Raw genomic sequence first — 26,120 nt, forward strand, 5'->3', positions numbered from 1 at the left:
AGTCATTTCTCGCTTTTCGAACTTGAAGAATGAGAGAGCTATACAAAAATTGTATAACAAATTTACTGTCACCCTTGAAAGTCTCGGGCTGACATAACACTTCAAATATAATTTGCATGTGATTTTGCTACAGTCTGACTTGTACGAACAAAGGGGCCTTGTTGTGCCCTCATTCGGGTGTATCCCAAGACCGAAAACATAATTTAAACCGTTTTCTATTAAACGCAAACACCAGCCTCATAACAAATCAAGTGTCGAATGATGTGTATTTTTTAAATAGTACCTATTTGCTGCTTTATTTGTTGAAGAAAAACACGATAAATTTATTTATTATTAATTTTTTCAATATTATATACATCAATGCGATTTGGTCGTGAATGCTTAATTATTTGTATTTTTACGCTACTATTGTACTCATCAATCAAGGCCTTAAAAAGCTGAAGAATTTGGATCATATTTTAGAACTCGGGACTTGCCCAAATCGAGGGCACAGCAAGGGCCCTTGTCGCTCCTATAAAACTCAAGGAGGCTTGTTTCTTCTCGGCATTTTTGGCGCCATTACTGACCATCGTCTGCGCGCGAACGAACTGGCACAGTCTCTTTAGAGAGAGAGAGAGAGAGAGAGAGAGAGAGAGAGACTTAACCAAGTCCATCAATGGCGGAGGGGGTCACTATAATGGACATCGACGACGACAGCTCCCTCAAACAGAGCTACAACAAGGGCAAAAACGTGGACGCACCAACCGACACCAAAGCCACTCCTTGGGTCGAAAAGTACCGCCCCCAGTCCCTCGCCGACGTCGCCGCCCATCGCGACATCGTCGACACCAGTAACCACCTCTTTCCCCTATTTCCTAGGGCTTACATATACCATTTTCGTGCATCTATATTTCTGTTTTCGATTGGTGACTTTCTTCGAACGGTTGACGGGCTTTTCGTGGTTTGTGTATTTGATTTGGGCATTTTTTCGAACAGTTGATAGGCTTACTAGCGAGAACAAATTGCCGCATTTGTTACTGTACGGGCCTCCCGGGACGGGCAAGACGTCGACGATTCTTGCGGTGGCCCGGAAACTGTACGGGACGCAGATGCACAACATGGTCTTGGAGCTGAATGCGTCAGACGAACGCGGGATTGATGTTGTTAGGCAGCAGATTCAGGATTTTGCTAGCACTCAGAGCTTCTCTTTTGGGTAAACCCTAATTTTCTGTTGTTGGTATTTGTCATTTGTCCACTAGTAATCGTGTTGTTAGAGACTAGCGGCCAGGGCACACGCAATGTTTGTGCAGAAAGAATCATGCTTTTTTTAATTTAATGTTTCATACATGTACTTGAAATATTCTACAGTTATAAAGTAGAAATTTTGAGTAAAAGCCTTCAATCAAAAAATACACCCTCTCAATAGCCATTCAAAAAATCCAAATTCGTCATGTTGTGCTAATTTTTTGAGGGAGTTAAAGGTATATAGGAATCCTAAGTAAACTTCAAGTTTTATTGGGAATCACAAGCCACCCATGGCAATGGCATTGAAGGTGAAAAGGATTATGCAAATCACATTAGAGAACCCATTGAATATTTCGTAAGGTAGAGAGATGATCTTGCGGACCCAAAGCAACCCGTCAGAATCTCTCCTATACGCATACAAATTTTTTGGACCTGTTAGCTTCAACCACAAAAGTATTTGAAGAAAGATTTCACACTGATTTGGATCTGTAAAGGAAAAAATAAACAAATAAAACTTTTCATCTTTTGATATCAACCAAAAACTGTTGTCCAGTTTTTATAGCATGAAAATGTATAATTCGAAGCCTGGTGGCTTCAAAATTGCAACAGAAGAGAAAAGTATAGAAAAGAAGTTTGTATCAAACTGGGGAAGAAGAAAAGAAAAACATGTGATAGTTTCAATCATTCAGTTGGGTGATGTGGGTGATGCAATTTTGTTGTAAATAGACAACTTTGTCCTTATGCTTCATCTATGAAGCAGTCTGATGCTGTGCTAAATTGTCCTTAATGAGACTTTATGAAAGTGAATTATGTCACATAACTTCATTTTTGGGGGAAACACCAACTGGTGTTCTTCCTTTGTATATTCATATAGGTGGTAAAGGTCGAATGGTGATACTTGGAATTGAACTGTTGGCAATGTAGTTGTCCACATTCCTGCGAATTATGTGCCAAACATCTGATATTTACAAATAGCCCTTTGGAAGACCCTACAATTCGTTACATAGATTTCCCTCCTTCAGAACTTCCTTAACATTACTGAAATTTTCCATCCTATCTTATGTGCAAAATTACATTCTAACTTCAGTCACATCTCTTCTGTCTTATGTTCAGTGGATGATTTTTGTTAATTATTCATATTGTTACCTCTTTATCCAGCTGTCTCAAGTCATTGATGTACTTATCCCTCTATCCATGTTGCTGAAGGAGTAGAGCTCATAGAAACACGTGTGCTTGTGTCTGTGTGTGGGTTCTCTAATGTCTACTGTCTAGCTCCAGTTATGAAGCCATGTACTCAAAATACTTGTGTGGGGCATAATCCTTTATCGACCATTCAACTGGTTACATTGTTTTTACCTTTTAATCATTGTATCATTACACCTGTGCTCAAACTTGATACTGCTCTGTCCAGAGCCACATCATTCTTGCCATAGATTGAGGTAGTTTGTATTAAATAATTGTTTGCTGGGAAAATCTCCTTAACTTGTACATACAACATGCTTTTTTCTCAGACCAAAATCATCAGTGAAGTTGGTCTTATTGGACGAGGCAGATGCCATGACAAAGGATGCTCAATTTGCCCTGCGTCGAGGTATGAAGAGTAGAATTTTACTGCCCCAAATATAATCTTATTTCTATTTGCTTGCTGGTTTACTTAGTTTTACATGGTTATGATGCAGTGATTGAGAAGTATACAAAAAACACTAGGTTTGCTCTTATCTGTAATCATGTCAACAAGATAATTCCAGCTCTGCAATCAAGATGTACTCGATTTCGTTTTGCTCCTCTTGATGCCATTCATGTTTCTGAGCGACTTAAACATGTTATTCGTGCTGAAGGGTGAGTTCCTTTTACAACTTCGTGTGGAAAGGTTTTGGTGTTTGCTCCTTTTTTTCCCCTTTATGTCGGGACTAGGTGTCCAGTTATGAAATTCTTTGTAATAGTATGTTCTTGGTAGCTCATAGGTGTATTCATGATGAATGACATGCTTTCTTTACTTAGACACTCATGCATCAGGCTACAAGTTTGAGATAAATAACTTGCGATCCAATTTGATCATGAATAAAATGGAGTTTTGGTATTTACTTATGTATAGCAATTGCAATAGTTTTGAGCTCATTCACATGAGGATAGGAGTTTACTTGTGGTTGCTTTGTTTTTGTTTCGCCCTGGTACACTTAAAAATCAGTGTTGTTACGCAGTAGTTATCTTGATTTGTTTGTGCTTTTATGTGTTGAGTTATTTATTTAACATATGATTTCACTGTACTAGGCTCGATGTAACCGAGGGTGGTTTGGCAGCTCTTGTCCGACTTTGCAATGGTGACATGAGAAAGGCTTTGAACATTTTGCAGGTTCTTAAATCTTCTACTCACTTTTTGAGTGCCTTGTGGTTAGTTTCAAATTCAGGAAAAAATGAAGATTGGAGAAATTCAGTCCACTGGATTGTACAATATCATAATTTTACTAAGTGAACATCAGATCCTTAACGTTTTTGTAAAATCGAAATTCTTAATATTACCTTTCTTTCTCTTTTTTTGGTTGTTTGGCTGTCATCTTCCATTTACACAACCAAGGGAATGAATTGCCTTTTGGCACAACGGTGTACTTCTGATATTCGGAATAGGTTCGACTTACACCTTGTGCCGAAAGAAATTTTTGATTTTAGAACTTTCGATGATGTTTTGTAGGATACATGTTGCACAGAACCCACCTTTGAAACTGGTTTTTTTTTCCAATGACTCTTGTGCTTTCCAACTTCTGGGTCATTCAGTGGTCAAGTTCTATCACTTATAATGTGAATTTATTGTACATGTCATTGTGCTGTTGAGGCAGCTCTTGTCCTTTTGACTGGGCTGAAAGTTGTAGAGCACTTGATATTCCATCGAACAGTACCATACAAAATAGTCCAATGTGGGTGGGGGGGTGGGTTTTTGGCCTTAATAATGATGGCTAGCTTCCCCTGAAGATGGGTTTTGATCTGCTTTTCCATTCTCTAGCACCACACCAATAGACTATAGTCACTATACGAATGAAGGAAGCTGCCACCTACAAATTAACGTTGTTCCGTGCTCTATGACAAGACTTTCAACCGCTTAGCCGTTTTGAAGTAGCGAACTTTCAATTTTCCTCAATCTTGATAGTTCTGTTTATAAAACATAACGAGAAATGTGACAAGAGAGATGCTCTTCAAGTTCTATTCGCCGCTCGTGGTTGAGCATCAGGGGTGAAAAGTTCCTGCAGCTCAACCCAATTGCCACAAAATATACGCTCTGAAATCGGTATTTTAATTAAGCTACCGTTTCTTTCAAATATCAGTTCCAATGCAACAACCACGGGTGGATGTATAGGACACACACAACACATACTTCACAAGCAATGCATTTATCTCTTTGAAGTAGACTCAGCCCATGCAGCTTGAAGGTTGGAAGGGCATGTAGCATAACAAGGGAGGCTGTGCTAACCCCGATGCTTGAAGGGTCAACTAGGGGAGCTTACTAACCTTAACGTAAAGGGGTAATCTAACCTAAGGGAAGAGGATGTGCTTAAATGAAAGAAGAACTAAGCCATCAAAAAAGTGGGACCATGATGTCTTTTGGATTTGCAGATTTGGCCTAGGAAGGGTAGGAATCCATGAGCCCAAATCTGCTTAGCCCTTTGGGGTAAAATACAATAGAGAGATTTGAAATTCCTCTTAATCTGCTCATGGATCTATTTGACCATAGCATGGGTCATTGGGTTCCTTTCAAATTTCAGAATACACCTTGTGGGGCTCTATTTCACCTCAATTCATTCTTGCTTTGGTCTTGAAGTTTCTCTTTTGTTTTGTTTTTTTTTTCTAGCAATTTATCAACAAATATAGTTATAGAATACTACCCACTTTTGCAGAAATCTATACATAATAAGTGATCAATTTCAAATCTCTAAACGTTTATTGAGGCTAAATATGGCAAATATGAGGATTATCATTTATCTGTTCGAAATGCTTAACCCCAATACCAAATCCATATTGCCCAACACAAACCAAATTTTTATGCATGAAACAGCAAATGATTTTCCTCCTCCTCTTCTTCTCCTTGTGGATATCATGTGACGATGTTGAAACTTGAACTCTGCTTCTAACCTTTTGAAGGTGTAGAGGCATAGTTATCTGAATCCTGTGGATGTCACACTTGGGCTTGGGTTGAGAATTGAACTCCGATGATTGGAATGCATCCTTGCCCCTTATTCTGAATGCTTTCGTATGGGGCAGTGCTGATTTGGGATCTTTGAGTTGTAATCTAGGATGTCGACAATCCCCATCTTACAATAACAACTTTTCGTGCAGCCCTTATTGAGAATATTCCTATCACTTGGCTTGAATGTTATATTAAACTTATGTGGACGAATTGATTATCAGTGGTTTAGAACTAAAGAGTTGATTGTCCTTTTTGATATGTGCAGTCTACACATATGGCTTCCCAGCAGCAGATAACAGAAGAAGCTGTCTACTTGTGCACTGGAAATCCATTGCCGAAAGACATTGAGCAAATATCACACTGGCTTCTGAATGAAGCATTCACAGTTAGTTTTAGACGTATCCAATGAGTGTAGTTCAGGGATGCCATCATTAGGTTGTACAGGGTATATATTTTCTTTTCCCCTTATACTTTCCATTCCTTTTTCTCTTTTGTTTCCTTAACTATCTGTAGGAATATCTGAATTGAAGACAAGAAAAGGATTAGCTTTGGTGGATATTGCACGAGAAGTAACCATGTAAGTGCTCCCTTTTGCTTTTTAACTGGGAATGTTGTTTGCTTCATCTCATCTTTAGGCATATCGTGAACAGGTTTGTCTTTAGGATCAAGATGCCACCAGATGTTCGTGTTCAACTAATCAATGACTTGGCTGATATTGAGTATGTATTCATGCCTTTCTCTAGCCCCATAGGCCTTGTTCACAGTAAACTGTTGTGAGTTTTGTGACAGTAACAGACATTGTAACCAGTATAGAGGTGCATACTTATGGCTGTGACATAGTAACAGATACTATTAGTCTATTACCAGTATAGATGTGCATCATTTCCAGAATCCATTAATGTAACTTAAGACATCCTTATTTGTATAGCTGTATACGACACTCATGAAATTTGATTGGACTTGCTTTCTACATGGAAGTCCTGTCATTGAAGCAACAAGCCATTGACAAGTGATGTATGCCATTGTCACCTTTCCAGACAGAGACAGTTCCTAAAAACCCAATGGAAACCTGTTGGCACGCGCTTTCAACTTCTCAAAGACGGAATTATATCCCTATTTGATATTTTTAACCCGAAGGAAAAATGTTTATCCTAAGTTTGTGAATCTATTCTGCAAGACGAAGGTGTCTGGAGAAAGAGTACAATTTCATTTGATACCAAAGGGATACCGAAACCTACATCTAAGTGTTGGTGATGTGGTGGGACAACTGTTAATGAAGTCATGGCGTGCATCTGTATCTTGTCCTTGTCTTCTACATGACTTGAACTTCGTGTCTTCTTGCTTTGCTTTGTCATGTTCCTCTACTTTGCATCTGCTCCATATGAGATGCATAGGTGGTATCAAGATGAAATCTAGTGGCATGACATCATGGCCTTGTGACCCAAGTCCATGAAGATGCCTGGGGTAGAAAAAGTTAACCGGGAAGAAAGAAATGTACAAGGAATTCTTCATAACATATGTTCTGTCTACTCTAAATTGGCATAAAATTTGACATTCTACTGTGATGCATAAGCTTAACACGTGGTTGTGGTTTTTTCATATTTTATCATGATTCAGAGTCGGTGACTCTGGTTCTTACGTGTTTTACAATTGGAATAGACTAGGTCAAACCATATGTAGATAATTAACTTCATTTTGGAGGAAAAATGACTCATAATTTAGCATAGAGAATCAGATTGAGATTCGGTTGTTTTCTTTTTCTTTTTCTTTTTTTAAGAGCTCGTACATATGAAGAGTGCTCATGGATTGTAATTCTATTGATGTTTCGATCGTCTTTAATCGGATCATTCTTTTTCTTTTTCTTTTGTTGGTGCAGATACAGGTTGAGTTTTGGATGCAATGATAAGTTGCAGCTCGGCTCGCTCATTTCTACCTTCACACAAGCTCGAGCTGCTCTGGTTGCCGCAGCAAAGTAGCCATCAGATGTGCTGCTTTCTCAAGTCATTCTATATGCATATTATGCTTTATCTATCATCATGTGGGTTAAGTGAATAGCTTCTGGGTTTGAAACTATTGAAGGTATCCCATCTCCTCCAATCATGGGGAATTTAGAATGTAGAGTTTTCAGCTTGGTACTTGATCAAGGCTGCATTAGTTTTGGTTTTTGGCCCTTTTCTGGTACTGTATCAGCGTGTAGAATCGATGAGGTTTATTGATACAATCCCTCCAATTGTATTTTGCACTTTCTGGTACTTATCTGCTTCTACGATTGATGAGGTCCTTAAGTACAATTCCTCCACCAATTGTTGCTTTCAAATGACGGAAATGCGTTGATAAAAAAAAAAAAAATTTGGTCAGAAATGCCATTCTCACAGAGTTCGTAAATGTCTCGTGTCTAATGTGATCAATCACATACCCTCTAGAATGTTTTGGTATCAACAATGAGTGGCTGATATACAGTATATGAGATTAGTTGTACCAAGTACTATGTACTCAAATTAAAAGTACCAAGATTAGAACAGATCAAACTATTCACAGCTAAGCTCTCGTTCCACTCTCATTTAAAGCTCACAGATCTTGCTGGATCGAGCGAATCACAATTAAGATAATCGACAATTGATATTTTAGAAGAAAATAAGTTACACAAGTTTTACTTCATTAAACGTAAGTTCGACTCAGCGATTGAAAGATAAAAAAGTCAAAACGTAATCTTATCTTTAACCTCAGTTTGTTTAGGTTTGAACACAATTTTTGCTTGGACTTGACTCAACTTATTACCTAGGACGACCAGAAGCCCAGTTTATACAACTGTTAAGTTTGAAAATGATATAAAACGCATACCAATGCCAGGTCTAGGGAAGGATTGATGTATGTAGCTTTACAAAGATTAATTTCAAGAATCGAACTTGTGACCTTCAGTACCCTTGTGCCAAGTCCGCCCCTCTGGTTTGAGAAAAATACACATTCGTTTAGGCCTCTTTGGGTGTCACCAGTGGAATTATGTCATGATCATGGGAGTTACTATAGGTATGACAAAAATTGCATAACCACACACAGACATACACAAGCACACACATTCATAAGACACGTTAGTTCCACATGTGTGTTTGTGTGTGGTTGTAGCAAAGTCGACGGATATGATGCAATCTAAGGCTAAGATACTCTTGGGTGGTAACTTCTTTGTATTTGTAGATAACTTCTCAGGTACAACAACAGAGTGCAGCCCATTTCACTCACTTAGAGGTGGAGCACTGTCCCAGTCTATGAATCCATCATAATGAACAACATTTTTCTCTATAACTACACACTGCTCTGTACAACCGACTTCTGGACAGCATTCCTACAGCTTTGAGAAACCTTTTCTGTTTAAATAACTGAACCACGCTCATTTTACACACAAATGATGGATTTTTCACGAATCTACAAAACTGGAACTTTAAAAGATATGCACACTTTTGATGAAATCAGCCTCCCACGCCTGATTGGGATGATGAAATAGTCCCTTAATATCTCTACCTCAAATTCACATGCTTTCATCCGATATCCTGTTGGACCAGGTAATCTCAATTTCAAGCGTTCGGGAAGCCCCATCTTTGTTGCTGTCATTGTTAAGGCTGAAGAGTCCACTGTATTCTCCTTCACTAACAACTCTGTCAATCTGGATCGTAACTCTACCGAGACTTGTCTGAAAAATTATCCCACAGTTATGACATTGAATAAGATGAACAGAACCGTTTCAAAATACATCTGGCAGTGCCCATCAAAATTATCCTATTACCTTTCCAAAAGTACTTTTGCTTTTACATAGTATTTGTAGCTTTTGTCCCTTGGGCGGTACATCAAATGCCCAAGTAAATCCTTCTTTCCATTCTGGGGAAGTACTGTTGCTCACTACCTACAAGAATATTGACCATTTTACATGAGATGTCATTGTCTATTGATAACAAGATCTAACCAATTATTAGCATGGCATGTTATGCATACGAATGATCCGTATGGGATAATGAACTCAAAACGAGGTTTGAATTGAGGCAAAGGCTTCAAGCCTTCAAGCAATGGAAAACTGATATATTCTAAAACTTAGCTGTTAAGAGTTCTACTACTTGTGACAGTTCTGCATGAATCACAAAGCAATTTAAAAGGTAGATCCTGGTACAGGCACAAATTTAAGGAACAAAATTTTGCTCTAAGCATACCACATACTAGCATGGCATTGCAACGACCTCAATATGGAACTGATGTGGAATTATCCTAAAAGATCAAGTTATACAGTGAATACTCAAAAACCCACCCCATAACCAACGTAGTCAAGATTGTGTGTGGAATGTGGATCGGAATTGGGGTACATAGGGAATAGATGGAAGGACAAATATAAAGTGCATAACACATGATCGAAAAATCCCTCACATTTCTTTCCCTCGATAAATCCCTCCACAAAGCCATGATCGAAACACAGCCTTTGTGTTTTGTCACACGCAGGCCCTGTTTGTTTGTTCGAACAAAAGCATTGGATCGGACCAAAAATCCAAGGCACCACATATAATTGTTTAGAACTTTTGTAGCTAGGACTAAGTATATGCCAGATGGCCCAGATCTGATATCCAAACATGGGATGTACACTACCTTACGAAAAGTGATACGATTAATCCCTTCACCATTCATTTCATAGGATTACTTTTTGGGATTGTATACCCCTCCAATATTTGTCCAGTCAAACAAACAGAGCCTTAACTCTTATGTGAACCATTCATTACCTTGGTTTGCCGCGGAGGCCCATTGCCAATCGTCAATCGACAGAAAGCATTCGTCCCTCCCATGACTTGTTTTAGGTTGTTTCCACGTTTAATCGTAACAGTCAAGCAACCTGGTAAGCAATTCAACAGACCGTCTGCTCTCTCATGGAAACTCGGTGGGCAGCTTTTCATCAGCATTTGAAGAATGGGAATGGCTTCAGATGCGATCATGGCTTGAGATTTTGAAATGTCTATAGGACTTGTTGCCCACGAATGTTTCAACAAGCATAAGGTGTCCAACACAGAATCCTGAGCCACTTCACTCCCAGACTTCAGTGTTGCTACCAAGTGGGGAATGCACAGAGTAGCAGCCTCCGAACTGTGGAGTTTAGGAAAATTGGTGAATATGACGTGTATGGTTCTCAAGACTTCTTCATTCATAGTTGATGTGGCCCAAAATTCTTTCTCTAGAGCCGCTGCAAAAAGAAAATCAAAATATTAACAAGAAGTATATTTCAATATTGACTGCAATTGATGTGCCAACCTGAACAAATACTACATCCGTATTCTTGGTCTAGTTTGGGAATTCCAACTTTATAAGGAGGCATGCATTAATGTATGTGGATTCAAATTCAAATGGAATTAGTATTTACTAATTTTTTCCCCCACTTTTTCCACGTTCAAATATAATCAGAGCTTTAGGGATTGAGTAGTTTTGGAAATTAACTAACTTTTTGCTCCTGCTTTTCGAAATGGCAATAATTTTGGGACATCCTGAAAAGGATATCATCACCAAGATTATGGGACGGAGGGGTAATTAAATAGGGAGAATCAAGGAACAAAATGCTACAGTCAAACTGTAGTGTATGCATTCGGCCAGCACACTGTTGATGCAAATGGTCATACATAGCGATACATGAAGTGCATAAAATGCAATTGGCTGGCATACCTCGTATGTAATATGTAAGTAGACTCCTACTGAATAAATAAGGGCACAACTAAGTATCTGGAGAGCTATAAATCGGTAATAAAGGGATTCGAGGTGGAAACATCTCTCCTTTAAGCATATATTCATTCAGTATTCCAAATAAAATTATCTAGATGGTGTGCTCTTGTTTACTTTCTTTCGTTTGATCTTGTCCTTCATCATTGTACCTCCTTAGTGATTCCCAATTTTCCAGCTATTGCTATTCTTTTCTTTTCTTTCTTGTCACGAAACTCATCCAATCAAAAGGTCTCTAGATGTTGACTAGAGGGCAGTCATGAAAATACATTACTATGTACATACATGTTTTTTGCTCCATATATAATAATGACACTAGACTAAATAAGCTCATATTCTTCTACTATAAACATAGCATGTTGTACCTTTTATCAGCTCTCTCTGATAATCTATACCCGCTCATTTGGAAGAGAGGCAGAAAGAGATTATGTTAGGTGTGAGAGGAATACAAAAGTCCTAAACTCAGCCCTACATTGAATGGAGAGAAAATGTAAAACTGTCCAATTTGCGTTTCCCGGGAAATTACACATTTTGCCAAATCTTCTTCAAATGCTTTGCATCATGCTTTCCCACCATTTCAAGAAACTCCACCTTGAGCAAGGTGACATTGAGATTTTTACCTCTAAGTACAGAAAAGTGAAACTTAATTCCCATTAAGGAGAGATGGAATACTTAATTACCACTAGGTCAACTTTTACAAAAATACATTTACCATTAATGGAAGTGTCACCCTAGGATTTTAGGGTTCTCTAGGGTTTTAGGGTTTAGAGTACCCTAGAGTATAGATTTAGGCGCTTTCATAGAGCCCTAGGGTTCAGGTTTAGGCACTTTCATAGGGGTTTTAGGGTGCACTTTCCTATTATAAGGTTTTAGCAGTTTAGGCACTTCATAGGGTACCCTAGGGGTTTAGGCATTTTTATAGGGTACCCTAGGGGTTTAGGCATTTTTATAGGGTACCCTAGGGTTTAGGCACTTTCATAGGGTACCCTAGGATTTAGGCACTTTTAGGGTTTTGGGTTTTAGACACTTTCAGGGGGTTTTAGTGTTTCATTAATTAGAGGAGACGAACTGGGAATTACTTTCTATTTTCTAGACCCAGAGGTAAAAAGCCCTGTGACATTCAAGTATGATTAACAAAATCTGGACGTGTATCATTGCAAACTTGAGTTTCTCTGTTGGAAGGAACAAAGATACAGGAAGTACTCCCTCCGCCCCTTAATGTTAGTCCTCTATTCAATTTTGGGATGTCCCAAAATATTAGCCCTCTTTGAAAAATCAAGCAAAGAAGTGTTTGATTTCCAAAACTAACTCTCATAAATGATTAGAAACATTCCTAAAAGTGAGGAGTAATGGGCAATATTGGAAATCAAAGCTAACTAATGGGGATCACATGTGGCCCAAGGTCAACCGCACCTCTATGAGAGGTGGACGGAAGTATTGATACTCATTTTGTTTTATTTTGTTTATTTTATTTTATTTTATATTTAGTGATAGGAATATAAACTTTATTTAGGAGTTGTTGTTAGCTTATAATGTTGGGCTTATTGCCTTAATGAAGCTCACAACAATGTTTCCAAAACAGGAATATGCACTAGATCCCGAAATAAAGTGTAGATTCGTATTCCTAAAAGTAAAACAAATCAAAGACAAATTAAGATTAAACAAAAATCAAATCTTCCGCCCATGCCTCGTATAGGTGCGGGTGATCTGGGCTTCATGCGATCCCATGGTTTCTCTCCTCCCCAACCTATTGATCTTCTCCCTTGCTACCTGAGTTCCCCTATGAGTGTGCTAAATCATTTGCCCAACACATTGGCGACCTACATGCGGATATTAGTCGTAATGAAAAGTACAAAATTCGCTGCTAATGTTCACCGCAGGGTTCAAGAATTGAATGAGTGTGACTACCTCATGGAATGTGCTCATTTAGCCAAAAAATTCTTTCAAGAAATTACATTCCCAAGCCATTGAAGCCCACCGCATTATTGGTAGACTTGGACCTAGTGCGTATTTACTTGAATTGCCGCCTAATAGGACTATTTGTCCTGTTTTCAATGTGGAAGATTTGTTTCCTTACCGGGACAGATTTGAGCCTCCTGTGGCTCATGCAACTGTGTCTACAGAGAGAAATTCTAAATCCTCTGTCCAATGCCTCCCCCAACTCGCAGTGGGTAGACCAGGTGGAGGACGTGCCTGGAGATGAGATTATAGGATCGTGCCATGATGGCTTCCAATGGTATCTCGTGAAGTGGAAAAAACACCGAGTCTCACTTGGGTTCTAGATGAAGAGGTAAATCGTCTTAGAGCAATACCGCAATTGTAACTCTACAGAGTGAATTCTTTTTAGCCGGGGAGAAACGACGGGGATTGCATGAGACCCAAGATCACCTGCATCTATTTGAGATGGGACAGAAGAATTGATATTTATTCAATTCAAATTCATATTTGATTTAGATTATTCTTAGGAAAAGGAATCTAAACATTATTTAGGAATCTATTATTTACTTCTATTTCGAAAACATTTTTGTTAGCCTATAAATATCAGGCTTATTGTCTTCATTAGGGACTTTTTAAGTATTAGGGTTTTTCTTTCATTTTCTCTCGTGTCTCTCTTGTGTCGTTTCCTTACACTGGCCGTCCAGAATCACTAACTTCTTAAGGAGACGTGCATTTAATGTATGTCCCCTTGTGAAGTTACAACTCCCAAAAGGGGTCGACCTGAAGGAGGGAGTAATAATTACGTTTCAAAAGATGTTACTGTTCTTGTATAGAGAATACAATTTGGCCACATTCACATATTCCACTTCAATCCTCTAGCTTTGGTAACTTGATCGTTGTTTTTATATTCTTTCTCCAAATGGCGGGTATGCTACCCGGGATAAGGTACGTTTTGCCAAGTACATAAATAATCTTCTTTTTCTTTTCATATCAACATCGTCTTAGATAGCAGCAGGTAATGAATTGATGGAGGCCTTCAACCCTTTCAAGTTTGTATTATTGATAGTTTACTCTTTGTGAGAATGAATTCACAAGAGAGGTATGTTGCTGCTGGGTTTACTAAAAAAAATGACAAAAAGATGTTGAATGGATAGGGGTAGATCTACTTACAAGCCATTGAGCACCCCTAATTCCCCGCTAGAATGGTGGCTTGAGAAACTTAGACTACTTAAGATATTCTGGACCTAAATGCACAACATAACAAAGATTGCTACCATGTAAAAGGACTTAAATTATGATAGAACCTTTGACGTGTTATTCCCCTTGTATTTGTTGGGATTATTTATCCCCCTAATGGGGCTACTAGTTGGGTTGAGCTTATAGTGATTGTGGACTTGTTTCCACTTTCCAATTTGATGTAATTCTGATACTTGTATTTGTAGTGGCCCGAATGGCCGAGCGCGCATGGTCCAAACCATCGGTCCAATATGGGTTCCGTCAAGCAAGGATAGTAGCGCGCATTCTCGTCTTGGCTAGCCGAGCCACAGATTATGTGTCCGAGATATGCGAACAGAAAAAGGCAAAAGAATATACTAAGCGGATGAGCCTCACCGAATCAGCAAATGCTCGGCAGCAAGAACTGCTCGGAACTGTTTGGCCCGCATACTTATTTGGACACATGTCAATCCGGGTCCGACCATTATGACCTGCGGAATATAAGGAAGGCATCTCACCTATGTGCATTCCATTGCTTGGTCACGTACGTCATGATAACGTTGGCCGAGGCAGTTATGGAACATGTCGAGCACACACATGCAAGCCAGCTCATACACGTTCACTGTAACCATCTTATCCGATACATCATAAGTGACGTCAGCCGAAGCCATTACCGCGCGTGCCGAGCTCGTGCTAAGTTAGAGGGCAAGTCTTGGAGCTCTATATAAGGAAAAGTACAAACCCTAAAGAGGTACACCGCTGCGGCTGCTCCTAATGAACCTAGAGCTTCCATACCATTCTTCCTCCTCCAAACACTTACTTAACTGTCGGAGTGCCTTGCTGGTCGACTCTAACCGGTTTGGGCACTAACAGCAGGTGCTACCTGTGCAGGAAGGGACCAGAGGCGGAGGACTAGCGAAGATCCAAATCAGAACACCACCAGGATCCATATCGATTAACCAGCACACCACAGTATTCATCTACCACTCATAATTTTAAAAAAAAGAACTCAAAAATATGAAGCAACGTTTGACTATTAAAACCTAATAAAAAAAATAAGAATAAAGGTGAAAGTACAAGGAGACCCTCTCAACTATCACTTTTTCCCACGGAGACCCCCTGACATTTAAAACCGCCCATACAGACCCCCTCAACTATATGAAGTAAAAAATTGGCTAACCATGTTAACGGAATGAAGAAAAATGACGATTCTACCCCTTAAATGTCCCCACATTGACCCCCTTAGCTATACAAATTGTCAACGCTTACCCCTTCATCTTAACAGTCTTTTTGACAGAAGGGTACTAATTGGTTAACGGTTATAGTTGAGGGGGTCTGTATGGGCAGTTTTAAATGGTAGGGGGTCTCCGTGGAAAAAAGTGATAGTTGAGGGGGTCTTCGTGTACTTTCACCAAGAATAAACATGTCCAAGAGAATCAAATTACAAGTATACAGCCATCATAAACTCGAAAGACTCAAATTAGTCCCAAATACAAAACATAAATGTCCAAGTTGATCTCCACAAGAAGTTCCTAATCTGCCCCTGTTTCAAAAAGTGACATTTTCCGGTAGAGTATAGGAACTTCCACTTGTAATTCTAGACAGTGGAAATATGTGAACATGTACGAGAACATTGAGGAAGAGGAGAAGAAAGTTGAGTAGGAGAGAAGGAGAACAAAGAGAGATCTGGTGAGACAAAGAGAAAAGGTATGCCCTTCATCCCAAATTGTATGTCCTTTTTTTAAATGTCGTGCCATTCGAATAAAATATAAAGCAATTCTGTGCATAATTTTTCAATGTTTTTCCACACCAAATTATAGATTTCAATTAGTTCTTTAAAAATTGGAGCAAAAAAATACAAAAATTATGTACCGGAGTGCTTTATTTTTCTATCCGAAAATGGCACTTCTTCTAAAAAATGACATACAATTTGGGACATAGGGAATACTCGAAAGTCTCAATTTAGATGCTTACTATTCACCGTCCCATTACCAATTGGAGAAGGCACCAATGGTTGTAATCAGACTTGTTCCAAATAATAAACTCCTGTTTGCCTTTTAAGTATATCTTGATCCAACCATGCACTTCTTGTTGATGGCTATTAAATGTCATAGTGTGAAGTCTTGTAGAGTACAAAAGAAATTGAATAAAGATCTATGTTTAAATGCGTAACTATTGGTCACTCGATGGTCGTATTCTCCATTAATAAGTGTTCTCTTTCCTGCTTCATAGACTTTTAAGAAACTAAGCAAGATGACTCAAAAGTTGCACCTACAATCTTTGCACAATTGCATGAGACTCTTAACATGTCTAGCCATAAAGCACATGGAACAACTTTGCAACATTCTGCCAACTCCAACTCATTACGAGATGCCAATAACAGAAAAGCAGCCGCTGGGCCTCTCTCTTTGTTTCGATGAAAGCCTCAATGCTCGCATCCTCAGGGAACTTTTTTGACTGTTTAGTGTTTACCTTCAAAGCAAAGCTGGAATTTGACTCAAACACTAATCAGGTCCAATAATGGCAGTATATGCTCCCCAAATTAATAAAAAAATTGTTCTAGCAAAGTCTATGAGTAAACCTCGCATCTCAATGATGAGGGTATTGGTTTCGTTATGACTTATGACAGGTAAGTGAAGGAGACTCAAACTTAAGTCTCTTTGTTGGGAAGGAATGTAGCCTTAGTTGCTGGGGTGTTCCCTAGGCGACATGACAAAGGTCTGCTGTTGATGGTGTAAGTATGGTATGCGTATAAACATATCTAACTCTCAAGAGAGCCATTTATTGAAGAAAGCGATAGAAAGTAAAATCAGCCATTTGTTGGTTCAGATGCCAATGATACACAAACAAAACATAAGATTGAAATACTAAAATTCCAGGAACACAGTAAAAGAGGATGGAACTTTTTCAACAATAACTTACCTGTCAAGGATCTGATAAGCTCATTGGAAACATATTCTGTAAGTGTGTGATTCGAGAATAAAAGTTTGATGAGCAATGCTGCCTGCCCAGCAACCTCCGAGTTAGAAGACAGAAGCAGTTCCTGAATAACCAGTATGCCTCCAGCCTCCGCAACGGCTCGCCTATTAGTTTTACTGGGCATGACAAAGTTTTGAAGCGCACAAATAGCCACCATTGTCATTTCTTCCGTTGGTTGATCTTCAAGCAAGCTTATGAGCGCACGACATGCGGTCACAGAATCACTGGCTCTAGCAAGTCCTTCGCGCTGGAATAGGTTGCCAAGAGCAAGAACCGCTAGAAGCTTCCCAGACTGTGACCTAGTTTGTGGGTCCAACAAATATTGCGCTAATGGCGCTATTGCTTTCTTGGAAGCCTTCATTTCTCGTACCCTCATATTGTTGAACAGAGATTCAAGTAGCCTTCCAGAAGGTTCTTCGCACTTGTGAGATCTTAACAAGTCTAAGAGAGCATCTGTTGCACCTGCTTCGGTCATCAGTTCAGCACTCGATGGATCACATGACTCTTGGACAATTAAGGCCTTAAGTGCCACTGTTATTGTACTCTCCCTTGTTGAGTTCAATAATTTCACAAGAACAACCAGCGGTACTTTAAAATAGTAATCGGTGTTTGAATGTAGCACATTGGAGAGAACAAGTGCAGCCGATTCCCACAATGCATGCGGTGGTTGAGGGTCGTCTTGAATAATTACCTTTGAAAGTTCAAATATACCACCGGCATCTGCAACTGCCTTTGGCCAGCTTAAAGAGATGTTTTCCAAAGCCTTAACTGCCGTTTGCTGCAAATCCAGTATTCCAATACCTGCGAGTTGCACAAGGGGAACAACTGCATTTGTTGTCGTTATATCAAGCTTTAAGTGCTCTTGTGCGAGAAGATGATTAAGCAATTCTGTACCAAGCTGCTGAATAGGTTGAGACGGCGACTCAAGAAATGAAATCAGGGGCTCAATGACTTGGCTAGGAGTAAGTTGTAAAGTTGTAAGGCTCTGTGGTTTCTCCAAAATATTAACTAGAGCTTGCAAGGCACTGTGCTGACACCAAAGACTGATATCTGGACGAAGCAAAACTAGAAATAGAGGTTCCACAATTTTTGCAGCATCTAAGCTTTTAGAAATCACACTACTATTCGTCAAAATGCGTAATAGTTCGGCAATCAATGAGCATAATTCAATGGGTGTGGTGGGAAGTAGCACAAGACAGTTGTCAATAATGCCAGCTTTGACCATATCTAACTTACAAGGAGTCCTGTCTTTCCCCAACTTAATGAGAGTACTGATGCAAGCCTCAATAAGCCGATTGTTTGACCCAGAAAAAACCAAACCAACAAGAAGATCAACAATGTCATAATCTGCTGTATACTCCACTAGCCGTTCATTGTCCAACAACTTCTCAAAAGCACAGACACCAGATTCCACTGCTGGACCCACATCAGATTGAATCAGTGATATAAGTGGCTCTATGCATTCGGAAGCAATTGGCATTGCCCTGAATTTTGGATTACAAAAAAGAACAAAACAAAGCTTCGCAGATTTCGTCTTCATCTCCAAGGAAGAAGTGGAGGACAAAATTTTGTAGAGGCTCTCAAGGGGGTTTCCATCCACATCGGCCATCAGAGCTGATTTCACAGGATTTCCTGAAGTAAGCTTAATTAAGCCGATTAGGGCAGCGTTTTGCTCGATTTCTAAAGTGGCTTCAAGCATGTCAACCAGAGGCTGAACCGCTTGTTTGGCTAAATCAGAACCTCTTATGTTCTCAGCATCAAAAAGTTCGTGAAGAGCTCTAGCAGCACTCAATCTAGCACTTCTGGACCCCAAACGCAGAACAGCAATGAGCTGATTCAAGGAACTTATAGCTGCTTCATAACGCAGGAGATCAGGATTGGTAAATAATATCCTCAGTAGCTCAGATATGGTTGCCTCAGTTAAATCTTGAGGGCCTAATGATAGGTACTTTGTTAAAGCATCCAGAGCTCCAGCTTCAGCCATAATTAGTTTGTTTGCATCACTACCGTCAGCAATTCGAGTCAACAGGCGAACTGCAGTTGGTGGTGCCCCTGGTCTATCTGGCATTGGACGCAAAAGATCGACTAATAAAGGGATATTTTTGCGTGCAGTGGAACCAACTCTCACATCCTCAATCTCAAATAGGTGTTCCAGAACGACTTGATCAGGATTCCTAACTAGAGAAAATTCTTCCGATAAGGCAACAATGTTTGGCATATCGGATTCTATATGACCAATGAGGCTTATTAACCCTGACACTGCTCCCGAATTTGCAATGGAGAGATTCATCCCCTTGGTCCCATTACAAACAAGACTAGCCATTGCTTGGGCAGCAAAATACCGGTCAATTACTTCTTCAGACCTCAGTAAAAGCGCTAGTGAGTGTATTATACGCATCGTTGGTGTAGCTGATACAACATTTGCATCTTGGAACAATATAGCCAGGAGCAGGGCACTTATCCATATTCCCTCTGTGTCCTCGAATTCAGCCTGTGAATGAAAGAATTATTTTCTTCTTAGCAACCAAATTTAGACATGCGAGCACACATGACGCACGCTAAACTCTAAATAGACAAAATATAGCAAGTTTAGCCCACACATTGAGACCATCCAACATAGAGGCAGCATGAAGAAAAAACACTTAAAAGCAATCCAATTAGCCTGTGATGATAAACTTACATTCCCATTACCACTGAGTCAAGCTCTTCTCGCTCACATCCATCCATTTCTTTACCTCTCAATTTCAATCATTAATATAAGAAAGCGATATGTGATTAGTAATTTCACGCTATTTTCACTAGCACATGTAAAACGTTTGACATGCAGGAACTTGTTTGGAGTATCATTACAGGACTCAGAGAGCTGGTCAAGGCACTACAAGTGTCTTTCTTTCACATACACAAGGATATCACAGAAAACCAACACCAGTTCACGCAATAAAGCCCCAGGGGCGAGGGCAGTCCATGCCAGACATGTCAATACTAAGCTTATATCCTCTGTTTCTTCGGTTAAATCTTTACAAGAATTCAAATACATCAATACGTTAGTTGTGATATACAAGATACTCAACCCAAATACATCCCACCACTAATCTACACCTATAAAATGGCATGGAAAACCTACTCCAAAATTGTGGAATAAGATGAAAGGCAACAGAGAGATGGCAAGGCTACAAATCACTACTGAGAGAGAGAGAGAGAGAGAGAGAGAGCAACTTACTGGTTAAACTTCTAGATTTTGGACGCAAACAAACAAACTCCTGACACATCCATTTATCACACCACAGGTCATGTAGACTGCCACAAAATCTCTTGCATCTACTTATTCTCCTACTTGCTTTCTCCCACATGGATGCACAACAGAATTCCCCATTTTCCTCCTAATTCCCTTAGTTCAAGTACGTTCCTAATCTCTTAAAATATTAGGTCAAAAAAACAACATTACAAAGTCTAGAAGTACCTGTGGATTGGAAGTGTAATTTGCAAGCTTCTCACACAGGGCCTCAAGTGCCCCAGCTTCCACCACAGTATGTTTGTTCTTCGCGTGAAATGAAGAAATTATCGATAGCAACCATAAAGCAACAGTACCTCCAAGGACAGTCGCCGGATCAGGAACTTCAAATTCACCTTCCTGAAAAGCAGTTTTTTCTGCAAAACCTCGAGGAGTTCTGACTTCAATTTCTAAAGAGCAACAACTAGAATTTCGCTTCATCATATCCACTAATGCATATATCAGGGGCTTTAGGTATCCTGACCAATCTAGTGCATCCATGGACGGAACTTTGTGTTCTTTAGCAGCACAGATGAGCAATGCAGCTCCTCCAACTCTCACCTCTAAACTGGTAGAGTTCATTATTCTATTAGCCAGACCACCAATGGATCCAGATTTTGCAACCAATAAATCGCCTAACACAACAGGTTGGTCCCCACAAAGCCTAGACAGAATTTCTATAGCTTTATCTTGCACTAGAGGAGGCCCCTCAGCCAAACAGCGGACAAGAGACTCTAAGCTTGAGGGAACTTCAGCAAGAGCAGACCATGGAGGATAAGTGAAGTTGACACTCTGTTTAGTCCTTGCCAAAAGTGCGATTACTTCTAAAGCGTCAGCCGCATCAGTCCCGTCCATATCCATATACGTTAAGGAATCCACAACTGAAAGAACAGCAAAACGACACTGAGCGTCACTCTTTAGTACATCCCCCACTGGAAAATGCCTGAGCAATTGGTGGAGGGCTCGTGATGCATTCCTTTTACCTTCTGAAGTTCCTTCACCCAATACTCTTGTCAAAGCAGAAACAACATCTTCTGACAACGCTTCTGCGGCTATCTGTGGATCAGACAGAAGATTGGCCAATGCTGCCAATGCAGTCTCTGTGGCATCAATAGAAGAAGTTTTTGCCAACTTGATGAGATGCTTGACACCTCCTTCTGCTATGTAGGACATTCTGTTGCTTGTATTAGTCTTGCTTAGACGTGACAAAGCACCCAAGGCTCTAGCTGACTGGGTTGCAATGACTTGAGTGTTGCTGGTCAAAAGCTTCATGCACGGATGCACCACTTCATCGGTCGCAAGACTGTCACAAATATCTTGTCTACTGCTGAATAGATCAGCTAGGACAGAAGCCGCATGCTCCTGGGTTTCTTCGTTAGAGGAATTGAGAACCTGGACAAGTGACCTAAGCCCTTTATTAGCTGTCGCTCCCTTTTGAACAAGATCACTTTGTGGTGCCATAGCGAGTACGTGACCCAAAACCCTAATTACAGGGGCCTTTGAGCTTGGAGAGTCTCCCAAGAGCAAAGCTAGCAACTGGTTAATGGTAGCTGAATCAGCTGTTTGGATGAGTTTTGTTAGTGCTTCAGCAGAGGCTTCCTGGCCCTTTGGTCCACCAGTTTTGAGAAGCCAAAAGAATGCTGAAACGGCTCCAGCACTTTCGACGCACGCACGAATATCATCACTGTGACAGCACAAATTCCAAAGAACACGTGCTGCATCCTCCCTTGCCTTCTGCGATCCCATCTCTAATATCTGTACCAGTGGAGGAATCCCCCCAGCGGCTGTTATAGCCCATTTACTGTCATCCACTTGGTCCGTCAGTATCCCTAGCAATTCAACAGAGTACTCTTGATGTTGTTCGCTGGATAAGCCCAGCAGTGATATCAGTACCTGTATCCCTTCTCTTTTCCCAATGGCATCCCAGAGACCTACCTCATTGCAGCACAAGCTTATTAGAGAGAGTATCAGGTATTCTTGCACATCAGTAGCAGAAGTCATTGTTGTAAGTCCAACAAGCACCTTCTTTGCTTCTGATTGATTGAGCCATCTGGAGAGATAACTATTGCCATAAAGACTGGCCATAGCCTCAAGGACACGTTCCTGGACCAGCTTATTGTCTCTAGGCTTTAGTAGCATTACTAGGATTTCCTCTATTTGTGTAGCATTAAAAGGTTCCTCTTCGACATTAGTGTTTTTTTGCTCAAATACCATCAGCGAGTAGGCAAGAGCTCCAACAATATCAGCAACAGGGGCTGCTAACCGTGAGGACCGTGAAAGTTGCCCAAGATATAGAATTAGAGCTGACATCCCACCACATATGTTTGCTAAAGCTCGTGTGGCATGCCCCTGAAGTGCCTGGCCACCCTCCCCTTGCATACATTCTTTAGAAGGAGCAACTACGGCTCCAATCAGAATTGGCACACCTTCTGCATCCACAACAGACTTCTTAGCCTTGGTTGACTGGGAAGAAAGAGCCTCCAAAGCATCCGCAGCACTGGCACGGACAGCTATGTCATTTTCCCGTGCCAGAAGGCGAAGCAAAGCTTCGACCGCTCCTGAATCTATTATTTTGGGGATGCTATCGCTCAACGCCAACATCAAACGGGCCAATAGGGAAGCTGCATTTGATTGAACAACTACATTATCCGACGAAAGAAGCCCCACGATAATATCCACACCTCCAGCTTCAAGTGTCACTCTCCAATACCCATCTTTGTCCCCACAAAGTTTTCTTAGAGCCCCAGTGACAAACCCTTCTACCTGTTTGTCTTGTTTGTTTTCAGGATTGAGCTGCTCCCACAAGGTCGGTACTACCCCTTCTGTAATGAATATTTTCATACCCACGTGATCATCGGAAAGTCCACCGGACGAAACTTCATAAATTGCTTCTGCAGCTGCCTTCCTAGTTTCATTTTTCTCAGACTTCAAAAGTGCTAGTAAAGGCGGAATGCATCCGCCAAGAAGCACTTTTAGTCTTAAGTCTTCATCCTTGCAAAGGACGCTCAGTGTTGAAGCAACATTTACTTTTGCTACCTGGGTGCCACTCCTGAGAATGGATATGAACAAAGGCATTGCTTGAACATGGGAACCGATGAGGGTCCGCGCTTCCTTTCTAGCTCTGGCAATACCTAGCACACGTGCTGTAATGAGTTCCTTTTCATGCGGAGAAGACAAGTTAGCGTGTAGCTGCTCAATAAAACGAGCAACTGTAGCCATTGTTTTCTCTGGGTCGTCCATTTCTGCTGTTCCATTTGAATCCCTGCAAACAGTGAATCTACTGTCAAGACCTAGTAAATAACAACCAACAACAAGAAGAAGAAACTATCAATCTAAAGGGAGTTTTAGCTATTGGAGCTTTCGGTTAACGCAGCCCCAAAGACTGGTGTCTGCCTCACTGGGACAGCAGGAAGAGGAAGTAGTTGGCAGACCTTGATAATCAAGAAATTAATTTTCAAGGGGAAAAAAAGTATATGGCATTTAGTGCCTACTAGAGACCACCTGGATTCCCCAACTGAAGGGAATGTTTAATGGAACTTTATGGAAACTTTCCTATTTAGAGACCATCTGGATTCCCTTACCACCAAAGGGAATATATAATTTAACTTTTAGGGCCTTGGTCAATGATTATGGGAAATTAGTGCCTATCAGACAGAGTCCGTCTCGTTTCCCTTACCTGTTCTGATTTAATCTCCACATATATGTATTTTACTGTCCCTTTTCCACCTTTGGGCAAGTGTTGTATGACTTGATTTTTTTAATCAAGTGCTACAAGTAGGTATTTCATAACTTAAACATTTGTCCACACAGCATGACAAAACATGCTTTTCAATGATCAAGCTAAGAGAGCCGTACGAACCTAGGCTGTGTATGTGAGGATACAGACTCCCTCGGTCCCGGAGAAGGAGACTTCATCGTGGGCGCCAAGAATCCACTTTGGTGCTTCTGTTTCTCCTACTGTGCAGTTACATTTTCAACCAATTATATAGGGTGATCATTCCATTCCTATATAAGGACCAAAATGATTGTTAGAATAATAACACAACATTGTTTTATGACAATATTTCAGATTATAGTGTTTTGCATTACCAAATTCTTAAATACGCACACATATCAACATACCATAGAAACATAGCGTGATTATGACCAGACCAAAACAATTACACGCCAGCAAACCTAATTAAGAGCATTTCCAACCCCTACTCGGTTCTTGACTAATCTAAATTTTGAGTTAAAAATCCCTCGCCGTATACTCAAACTCAAATCTAGGCTTCTTCTTGACTACTTCCTTCACTCGAAACTTACAAGGCTTCTTCGTGACTAATCTTAAATCTGGGTTAAAAATCCCTCGCCTCTCGTTTACTCGAACTCAAATCTCACCTTCTTTGTGACAACTTCCTTCACTCAAAATTTTCAAGGCCTCTTCGTGAATAATCTTAAATTTGGTTTAAAAATCCCTCGCCTCTCGTTTACTCAAACTCAAACTCAAATCTCGCCTTCTTCATGACTAACTCAAAATTTTCAAGGCTTCTTCATGACTTTCACAAATACAACTCTGCCATCATTGAATATATATCCTTAAATTTGTACTAAATCTGGGGAGGGCGCATTGGGGTGCTTCATACCAAACGAAACTTATACTCAAACTACCTAAATAATAAGTAAAAAGGGCTGGAGATCACCTAATCCACAAAATACCCAAAATCATATTTGACAAAAACAAACACAAAAATAAATCACTTTTTTCATATCCTTAGTTGAGAAAAGGCAACTTCCATATGTGGCCAAATCTAACAAACAAAAATTACCTTAGTTGAGAAAAGGCATCTTCCATATCCTGGAGGTGTCCCTCTCCCTCCTTTGAGACTAAACCAACTTCCCTCTCCACCAGCCGGAACCGAACACGCCGATGAATTCGTCTCGATAGAACCAAATACTCTGATAGATATGTACATGAACAACACACCACCTCAGCTGCTCAGCAACTATAGCAAATTGGCATCAATGCTCCAGAACCAACTCTACCCAGTATGCCATTCAAATTAATCAAACACTCTGTGTCACATGAAATTGGCAGAAACATCACAATCAAATTATACACAGATCTTCATTTAACGTGATTACTATATAAAAATGTGCGTTTAGAGGCCATAATGTTTAATTGAAGATAAATGATGAGATTTAGAAGTGTAATTAACGTACGGAAATCAGATCAGGGGCTAGGAGAGCTGTCATTTTCGAACTACCCATCAAAAAATTATTCAAACGAAAAGTATATAAAACTGAAATTTAAAAAATGAAAAGTACCTCGGCAATTCAATAACAGCAAGGAGATGAAAATTACGTCAATGTGAGGGAGAAAAAGGAGGATTAGTGAGAGAAAGAGAGTCTTATGAGTCTTTTCGTTTCATCCCCTGTGCGAACACACACACGCACACACTCTCTCTCTCTCTCTCTCTCTCTCTCTCCATTGCTTTCTTTTGGTTTTGATGTTCGTTGTAAATTGCGATTTGACCCTCGTTATGAGCAGATTCATACTTCGGCCCTCTAAATTTTCATTCTCCATTACTAACCCCATAT

General features: G+C 40.1%; 2 protein-coding genes across 4 annotated transcripts; one reads left to right on the forward strand and one right to left on the reverse strand.

Annotated features, from left to right (window-relative positions):
- Positions 1-419: 419 nt before the first annotated feature.
- Positions 420-7,653, forward strand: LOC131307296 (replication factor C subunit 3). The gene is made up of 9 exons (XM_058333716.1): positions 420-830; positions 976-1,192; positions 2,736-2,815; positions 2,904-3,063; positions 3,496-3,577; positions 5,667-5,799; positions 5,915-5,978; positions 6,052-6,120; positions 7,278-7,653. Exons 1-9 carry the CDS (start codon positions 656-658, stop codon positions 7,375-7,377), a joined length of 1,080 nt encoding a protein of 359 aa, XP_058189699.1. The 5' UTR covers positions 420-655; the 3' UTR covers positions 7,378-7,653.
- A 912-nt stretch (positions 7,654-8,565) lies between these two features.
- LOC131307297 (protein CELLULOSE SYNTHASE INTERACTIVE 3) lies at positions 8,566-26,016 on the reverse strand. 3 transcript variants are annotated; one of them, XM_058333718.1, is made up of 8 exons: positions 25,848-26,016; positions 25,349-25,561; positions 24,400-24,545; positions 20,730-23,802; positions 17,213-19,760; positions 10,156-10,610; positions 9,180-9,296; positions 8,566-9,086 (listed from the first exon to the last, which is right to left on the reverse strand). In XM_058333718.1, exons 3-8 carry the CDS (start codon positions 24,453-24,455, stop codon positions 8,925-8,927), a joined length of 6,411 nt encoding a protein of 2,136 aa, XP_058189701.1. In that variant the 5' UTR covers positions 24,456-24,545; positions 25,349-25,561; positions 25,848-26,016; the 3' UTR covers positions 8,566-8,924. The 3 variants fall into 3 exon arrangements, with proteins under 3 accessions (XP_058189701.1, XP_058189700.1, XP_058189702.1); XM_058333717.1 differs by having other exon boundaries at positions 25,349-25,595; XM_058333719.1 differs by lacking the exon at positions 24,400-24,545 and having other exon boundaries at positions 25,349-25,595.
- Positions 26,017-26,120: the final 104 nt, after the last annotated feature.

Source organism: Rhododendron vialii, chromosome 11a (assembly GCF_030253575.1).
Source record: "Rhododendron vialii isolate Sample 1 chromosome 11a, ASM3025357v1".
NCBI lineage: Eukaryota > Viridiplantae > Streptophyta > Magnoliopsida > Ericales > Ericaceae > Rhododendron > Rhododendron vialii.

What these genes read in the sequence shown, in the direction of transcription:
- LOC131307297 (XM_058333718.1), bottom strand. Translation starts at nt 24,455, where the DNA reads ATGAAGTCTCCTTCTCCGGGACCGAGGGAGTCTGTATCCTCACATACA. An exon ending in TCCTCACATACACAGCCTAG is followed by an intron (nt 23,803 to 24,399) that starts GTTCGTACGGCT and finishes CACTGTTTGCAG; the next exon opens with GGATTCAAATGGAACAGCAG. An exon ending in GCTTATCAGATCCTTGACAG is followed by an intron (nt 10,611 to 17,212) that starts GTAAGTTATTGT and finishes TTCTTTTTGCAG; the next exon opens with CGGCTCTAGAGAAAGAATTT.
- LOC131307296 (XM_058333716.1), top strand. Translation starts at nt 656, where the DNA reads ATGGCGGAGGGGGTCACTATAATGGACATCGACGACGACAGCTCCCTC. An exon ending in ACTCAGAGCTTCTCTTTTGG is followed by an intron (nt 1,193 to 2,735) that starts GTAAACCCTAAT and finishes CTTTTTTCTCAG; the next exon opens with ACCAAAATCATCAGTGAAGT. An exon ending in TCAATTTGCCCTGCGTCGAG is followed by an intron (nt 2,816 to 2,903) that starts GTATGAAGAGTA and finishes GTTATGATGCAG; the next exon opens with TGATTGAGAAGTATACAAAA.